Genomic DNA, 7897 nt, shown 5'->3' on the forward strand with positions numbered 1-7897 from the left:
GCTAGTTTCTCATAGCTGGGCCATGAACCGGCAACTGCTGGTTGGGAAAATTTCTATCCATTGGAAGATTTTCCCCTTCCAAATTAGGTATTATGATTACCCTAATTAAGCCTAGCCTCTACCTATATAATTACCCCATTAATGACTTTAATAATTAACAATTAAGAAAGCAAAAAGAAATCATTCTTAAAGTCAAAAGTGAGTTTCAACTACGATCTTCATTTGGTGTTTTTCACTGAAGTCAAACACATTCTCCAAGAATCAAAAGACTTCAGTCTAGTCTCTCTCATCAAGTTCATTGGAGACTTCATAAAGGTGCAATCATTTCATACTTGCATATTCATTTTTGCAAGCACTGCATGAGGCAAACTCAAACCAATTATTCCACTTTACTTTTCTTTTATTTTACATCTTCCTTGACTGTAATTAGGATTGTGTAAGGATCCTCTTATCCTAAAAAGAGATTGGTGACTCTCCACCGTGAAACAAGATTGTAAGAGGTGCCTCTCTACTTCGAAAGAGATTGTAAGGATACTCCTGTCCTAAACAAGATTATGTAAAGGTTTTCTACCCTAGCTACTTTACTAAAAGGGAGAACTAGTGGAATACCTTACAAGTGGAATGCTTACAGGGAGTGGACTAGACTCGAGTTGAGTCGAACCACTATAAACCTTAGAGTTGTGTGATTGTGCTGATTTTACTTATTCCGTAATTTTTATTTTACAATTACACTTGGGAACCTAAATTTCAAAAAGGTTTAAATTTCACTAGGATAACCTATTCACCTAACTCTGGGTTATTTCAATGTATTGGCATCAAGACATGTATGTGTGTGCTTGCCTGCTCACCCCTCGTTGGGCTGGTATAGATTATCCTATAATTATAATTATCATTGTAGTTTGGTTACCACATATATGAGTACTCTGATTTTGGCACGTGTTCTCAAATGGTAAGTTTGGTTACTACACTATGTCCATGATCCTAGGTATTGGTACGCTGACTAGATTTGGAATCCAGTGCCGCATACCTTAGCCAGATTTGAGGCAGGGTGTGACAGAAGGGAAGAAGGGATTAACTCACCCAAAGGAAGGGTGAAGAGGTTATCGTAGTGAAATTTGAGGTAGGGTGTGATTGAAGGCAAGAAGGGTAAATAGTTCCTTATTTAAAGATTTTCAGATCCCAAGGAGGTGAATTTGTAGCTTTGTCAAATCTAGATTCCCATTGGCTGAGAAAAGTTTGCAGGGCAGCCATAATTTCACAAGATCGTGGGGTCACCACAATTTTATAGGGCCACGAGGGAATATTCTGATCCGACTATGTGTACAGTTTCTATCTTCCAAGGATGATTACGAGAGATTCGATGGTCTGATTTTGGCATATCATATATCGTTGGAATAGTGGTTCTCAGCACTATCCATCCGTATGGTTACTCAAACTTGATTCATTTGCATATGTTATGTCATAATTGGACCCCTTTCCAGGATTCTAGGGTTTCTGGGTTTGTGGGTGTGAAGGGGGATATTTTGGGGCCGGACCACCTTAGTCAATCATCATCTCTATTGATCAAAAGTGAATGGCCGCATCCACAATCCATGAGTCATCATAGCTGGGTGAGGGTGACAAAATTGGGTGTCTACAGAATGCCCTCTTTAGCCGAGGCCTGCACCACAGCCGAAGGCCAAAGAACAGAATGACATCATTTTATCACCTAGAGCATGTACTATTGTCACCTTACTCAAGGGTGACAGCGGTGCAAATGCGACATATGATCAGAAAAAATCTTTTAACTATAGAAAGTTTAGAATCTTACCTGGATCACAAATCATGGGATGGAAACTGTGATCCTTCAGTCCTTCAAAATATGTTAGCAGACATAAAATTTTGATTTTCCAACCCTAGGTCACTTGGGACTACTAGTCTAGGTAAATGGATTTTGTCTAGGTCTCCTGGGACCATAGGACCAGATTATTTGACTTTGGTCACCTGGGACCAATTAATTTGATTTGGGTCTCCTGTAAGGTTTGGTAACCAATTTTTGGTCTAGGCCTCTTAGGGCTGTGAGATCGAGTAATGTGTTCTAGGCCTCCCAGTGCCGTGGGATTGGGCAATGTGGTCTAGGCCTCCCAGGGCTGCTGGACCAAGCAATGTCGTATGGGCCTCCTACTGCCACGAGATCAGGAAACCAAATTTTAAATTGTGAATATTGAGTTTTAAATTTTGAAATTTGAAATTTGAAATTTGAATTTTGAAATTTTAATTTTGGGTGAGAGATTATTCCCTCCGACAGGGATGAGCTGGCCGAGAGTCGTACAGAACTATAAGGCCAATCAACTGAGGATCCTATGGGACAAATTTGAATTTCGAGTAGGGAATATCTTTTCACGGGGCCCAGAAAAGTGGTCCCCTCATTTGACTTTTGTGCACTATTCAGTAAAAAAGTGTCTTGTTTTTCAAAAATTGTCTTATGTTCTCTAGAGTCATGAGTGAAATGGGGAGAAAGCAAACCCATGCGTGTCGGAAAAAAATCGTCTGCAATTCCTATCTCGTACAATTCCGTGCAATACCACCTTCAGGCGATGACACGTGTATTGATACCAATACAATGGTCCAGATCTGATTTAAATGCCTCTTCACTGATTTAATGTTTTATTAGTTGTACCAGATCTGGACCATTGTATTGGCATCAATACACGTGTCACCGCCTGAAGGTGGTATTGCATGGAATTGTACGAGATCGGAATTGTAGACGATTTCAACCCATGCGTGTCGCATCTTGGAAGGGATGTCGGGTCGAGATCCAACAGCTGAGGGAGCGAAAGGTCCCGCCTTTTGGTATACTAGCAACAGACTTTGGGTACGCAAAAGCATATCTGTAACTCCACCTGGGACATATGGGTAAGTTACTTGTAACCCTCCCTAGTTATTTATTTATTTTTCTTCTTCTTTTTTTTTCTTTTTTTGAATTTATTTTGCCTTTATTTTTGCTTTTTAGGTTCCCCCTAAGGGTGTGGGAGGTATGGGTTCCCGAACAAGGTTCAGGAATGGTTCTAGGATCTTACTCTAGGGGTAAAGCACCGGATCAACAACAGTTGTCTGTGCCGATTGGTCGATTTAGAGACCAAGAAGATGGACACAGAGCTAATGAAGGCGATCATTGAGAGGTGGTGGCCGAGTACGCATTCTTTCAATCTTCCCGTAGGTAAGATCACCATCAGCCCTTTGTGCTTTTATGCCCTGACTGGAGTCCCATTTAGAGAGAGACTCGTTACCATACCCGACCCCCTGGATTCAAATGGTTTTATGAGTTGACTGATGTTTAGACTACCCATAAGATGATTCCCTTAGCAGACATCTATGATGCTTGGTGGGTTGTCTCCTATAAAGTTCTAGACCCTATCCAGTTATACCGCTCCTTCCTCCTATTGGCAATGGGGCAATGCCTGTTCAGCAACTTCAGGGGCATGATCGATATTTGCTTAGCGTTTCTGTTCGCCAACATAGAGGAGATTGAGTACTATGAGTACGGAGGAGTAGCATATGCATATCTGTTGTGGACACTGGATCACTTGGCTATGGGGATCGTCGTCTCTGTGGCACTGCTTACATCATCCAGGTATACCTCTATTCTTGTGTCTCCTCTTCCTTTCTTTGAATGTGTTAATTTTAGGTTTGACTTCTTGATGCTTTAAAACAACCTTAGATTTATGAGCACTTGAGGTTTATGTGTCCAGACCTGACCCGTCCTGATGTGCTTTTCTTTCTAGCTGGCACATGATGGAGGGATACCTATGTATTGAAGGGGCGATCCATCATTCCCATGGGATCCACTACCTGCTCTCTTCTGAATAGTGTAGTAGAGGAAAGTCTTGTTCACTCTTCTAGTTTTATCATCTTCTTTGCACTATATTCACATTCTTGCTTATGCAGGTCGACTGGAGGCCCTTTTTGAGGACTGAGTATCCTGATGCTGTGCAACTAGATCGAGCTATAGCCTAGACTCGAATGAGAGTGCTATTTCGAGGTCTCAAGGGTCGGGCCTGGTACTTGGGGGAGTGGTTCACTGCCCAGTGGCTGAATGTCGGGCGATGCATCATTCCTTGCCTTCCTCCTCCTACCATGCATCATCTGGAGGACATTACCAATGGTGAGGCTAAGTAGTTAGCAGAGGGATTTTGGGATGATGACTTCCTAGACATGGAGGGAGACGGTCTATGTCCCTCTGGCTTCTCAAAGTACCGTGGTATGTGTTTCTTCCTTACCACTTTCCTCTTTATTTTTCAACCTCCTTTTTCTTATTCATCTCCTGATGTTTTTGCAGTATCGGACATGCCCTATGGTTCCTCTGCCCTCTCAGCCATTGCCGGGCACAACCAGGACCTCTATTGCCGAGTCATCATCTGCCACGGGTAGGCCTTCACATCATATGGCTACCTTGCCATTCCTAGGGTTTCCAAGTTGGTTCTATGCTGATGGGGCCAACCCTGCAATTTTGAGAGTGCTGGAAATGACCTTGGAGCACGACGCATCTCTCAGACTCCCCATCCATTACAACTGTGTGAGTCTCATCACTTCTTTTGTTGCTTCAATTTTCTCTTTTGAATTGACTAACATGGTTCTTTTTAGGTATCCCCAGAGACTTATGATGAGATCCACCATATGGACCAAGGTTTGTGCTTGGATCTGTATCATGAGGCCGAGCGATCACAGTCCCTAATACCATTCGCTCCCTTTTGGCTTTATGCTCTCTTCTCTTTCTTTTTTTCATATTCTGACCAATCCTTATGTCCTTCAGGAGGCATATGTGGCCGAGCTACAAAGGGAGGTGATAGATCAATGGATTCAGTTAGGCGTGGAGGTGACTGACGATGTGATGGTTGAGGTGGACAACCTTGATACCTCTGATGATGACGCCCAGTCTTAGGGCTCCCTTCCTTTCCTCTTCATACATACTTTGCGAACCACAGCGACTCGAAAACACTGGATTAGTAATTTGGGAATTTTTTGTTTTCTTCTCTCTTTTTTTCTTCTTCTTTGTTGTCAAACTTCTTACTTGAATATGAATGTGAATTTAATGACTTAGGGTTCTCATTTCACGCCAGGATAACTAAAATAACACTGGAAATCCAAATGCCATATCATTAATAATAAGAGTGAGTTACATCAAAATACAGACTTACAATGCTAACCCTAGGACCAAAGGTAGGATTCCTGGGGTGGATAAAAGTTCACTAACTCCTCTAGATCTTTTGGGTCCAACCCATACTGCCGCATAATGAAGGATGGTAGATAAAAAGATGTGTGGGTCAAACCCATCAATCTCACATATTTATACCCAAGAGTCTTCAACAAGAAGCCATCTTGGGGCCACCAAGGACAACTCCACCTTATATCTTTTAGGGTCTTTTCCTATAGATATTCTTCCCAGATTGTGATGCACTCGAACTCCATAATTTCTCTTTTGTCCTGATAATGAGAGACCTTCAGCAGATTCCCATTCAAGGCTTGACTAATTGCAACCTTTCGAGTAGCCATAATTGGAAAATAGTAGGGCTTCCCCGATAATAATCGGTTCCGAATTTGTGGCTAGAGTTCATATCATTAAATCCCTTTGAGTGTTTCTGTAAGAACTATGGGGAAGATGTCACCCCCTTCCTTCAACTGCCTCACCAGTTCTTATAGAACTGGTGGTCCCCATGGCTAGGTGTTATGAGAATGTGATGTGCCAGCATGAAAAATAGATAAGCGTCTTTCCATCACTTCTGATGAACTCCTTTCAACGATAGGAACTTGGTGAAGGTTCTTTCTACCTCCAAAATGTCAATCTTTCTGTATCTCACAAATGCTTCATTTTCTCTTTCCCCCACCCAAAGAAGCCTTGGATTTCTTCCTAGTAGTCCCCCTTCAGTGATGGTTGGATTAGCCTTCCCTTGGGTGCAGATGCAAGCTTGGATTTCTTCTAGGGTTAGGCAAACTTCAACTATTCCAATCAAATATGTGAAGATCAGCATCCTAATGTTGGGGTACTTGATGGAGTAGATGGTGGTGAAGTTTCATACACCCAATTTGACCAATTACTTGCATATTTATGGATTCCAGTAGTTTTGTTTCTTCAATACTTACTATCAAACTCCATTTCCTCATTGTGGCATCCAAAGAGTCCATGATCTTTCCTGCAGTCATCACAAACAAGGTAGATAATTTTTCAAAGGATTGGCCATTGGCTATTGATACAACCAAATTTTTACCACTGTTGCATCAGGTTTTTCTTTTTTTTTTTTTTTCTGCACTGCTCAAGGGTGAGGAACAAGTTGGCCTTGATTACTAATGCCGGGTGGTGATCTTTGAGGAGATTTAATTCTGGATAAGGATTTAAAGGACAATGGGTGAATGATAGATACCCAATGGTTAGATGTGCCACGTTGTGATTCTTGGGGAAACAAACTATGATGATCTTTTAGGTACTCTGATCATTAATCCGGGAATTTTCTTGCTGCCCAGAGGTTATTGAGACACACTTGCTCATGTCAAGTTGCCTACGTAACCCTCACAAGGAATCAGGTCTAGCGTAGTTCAAGTGGTCCACGCTCTTATACATAATACTTTTTTAGCTAATCCATATTGACTAATCCAGACACTTCTTTGCCATTGAGGTCCATGAGTCTGACAGCCTTGCCTGGCAAGATCTCCTTAACAGTAAATGGGTCGCTTCAGTTTGGCCTGAACTTCCCCTTGGCTCGTGAGTGAGAGCCCTTTGTTCTCGGAGAACCAACTCATCTTCTTCTATGTGGCAGGGTTTGACATGTTTGTTGAATGCTCTAGCAATCCTTAGATGATCTTTTCTTAGATTATCCATGGCCTTCATTTGCCTTTCATCCAAGAAGTAGCCTTAATTTGCCTTTCATCCAAGAAGTTGAGCTCGCCATGCCTGGTCTTCACCCATTCCCCCTTAGGTAATTGGCTATCCAAAAGTACCCTGAGAGATGGTACTAAGATCTCTACTGGTATACTGCTTCTACCCTATACACCAAGGAAAAAGGAGTTACCCCAATCGAGGATTATATAGAAGTCAGGTATGCCCACAAAGCATATGGCAACTTGTCTGCCCAATCCTTGTGAGTCTTAGCCATTTTTTGGAGGATGGTTTTGATATTCTAGTTGGCTACCTCCACTAGCCCATGGTTTGCAGCTTCTAGGTGGTGGATCCATGCCTCTTGATACCAAACTTTATACAGATTTAGTCAGCTTTGCCCCAGAAATGGAATCCTTGGTCTGAGATCAGATCTTGGGTTATTCCATATCTACAAATGATATTCTCTTGGATGAACTTTGCCACTTTGGCAGATGTGAGTACCATATATTACTAAGCTTCCACCCACTAATCAGTGGCTACCAAGATGAATTCATACCCATTAGATGCTTTGGGAATGACCTTTCCTATGACATCAATGCCCCATGTTGAGAATAGCTATGGGGAACTGAGTGAGTGCAATTATATTGGCAGGATATGTATGATATTAGAAAATATCTGGCATTTGTGGCATTTCTTGATAAAGTTCACACATCTGCTTCCATTGTGTTCCAATAGTACCCAAGCATGAGAACCTTCTTTGCCAACATCTTGGCATTCATATGAGATCCACAAAGGCCTTGATGAACTTCTTCCATGATCATCTTTGCGTGATCCTCATCTACGCACAACAACGGTATCCCATCATACGATCTTTTCAACAATAGATCACCTTAGAGAATAAACTGAGTGGCATATTTCCTTACAAACTTTCTTTCTCCTTCCATAGCTTCGGGTGGGTACTTCCTTTGTCTAATGTAATCAGCTATCTAAGCAAACTAGGACCTACCATCCATTAAGAGAGTTCACTGTGTTTTGGTATATGGGCTA

The 7897-nt window shown here is 41.9% G+C and overlaps 1 protein-coding gene across 3 annotated transcripts; it reads left to right on the forward strand.

Annotated features, from left to right (window-relative positions):
• The first annotated feature begins 2796 nt into the window (after positions 1-2796).
• On the forward strand, positions 2797-5073 carry LOC122070418. 3 transcript variants are annotated; one of them, XR_006137779.1, is made up of 6 exons: positions 2797-2895; positions 2993-3613; positions 3765-4240; positions 4319-4555; positions 4634-4666; positions 4793-5073. XR_006137779.1 is itself a non-coding variant. In XM_042634556.1 (4 exons), the coding sequence occupies exons 2-4, from the start codon at positions 4334-4336 to the stop codon at positions 4919-4921; spliced, it is 384 nt and encodes a 127-aa protein (XP_042490490.1). In that variant the 5' UTR covers positions 3674-4240; positions 4319-4333; the 3' UTR covers positions 4922-5073. The 3 variants fall into 3 exon arrangements, 1 of the variants encoding a protein (XP_042490490.1); XR_006137780.1 differs by having other exon boundaries at positions 2798-2895; positions 3928-4240; XM_042634556.1 differs by lacking the exons at positions 2797-2895; positions 2993-3613 and having other exon boundaries at positions 3674-4240.
• Positions 5074-7897: the final 2824 nt, after the last annotated feature.

The sequence above is a fragment of the Macadamia integrifolia genome, unplaced genomic scaffold (genome assembly GCF_013358625.1).
Source record: "Macadamia integrifolia cultivar HAES 741 unplaced genomic scaffold, SCU_Mint_v3 scaffold910, whole genome shotgun sequence".
Classification (NCBI taxonomy): domain Eukaryota; kingdom Viridiplantae; phylum Streptophyta; class Magnoliopsida; order Proteales; family Proteaceae; genus Macadamia; species Macadamia integrifolia.

Bases quoted from the DNA above. Each gene is read 5' to 3' on its own strand.
- LOC122070418 (XM_042634556.1), top strand. From the start codon at position 4,334: ATGGTTCCTCTGCCCTCTCAGCCATTGCCGGGCACAACCAGGACCTCT. The intron at 4,556-4,633 runs GTGAGTCTCATC...AGGTATCCCCAG, and splicing joins TCCCCATCCATTACAACTGT to AGACTTATGATGAGATCCAC. The intron at 4,667-4,792 runs GTTTGTGCTTGG...TATGTCCTTCAG, and splicing joins GATCCACCATATGGACCAAG to GAGGCATATGTGGCCGAGCT.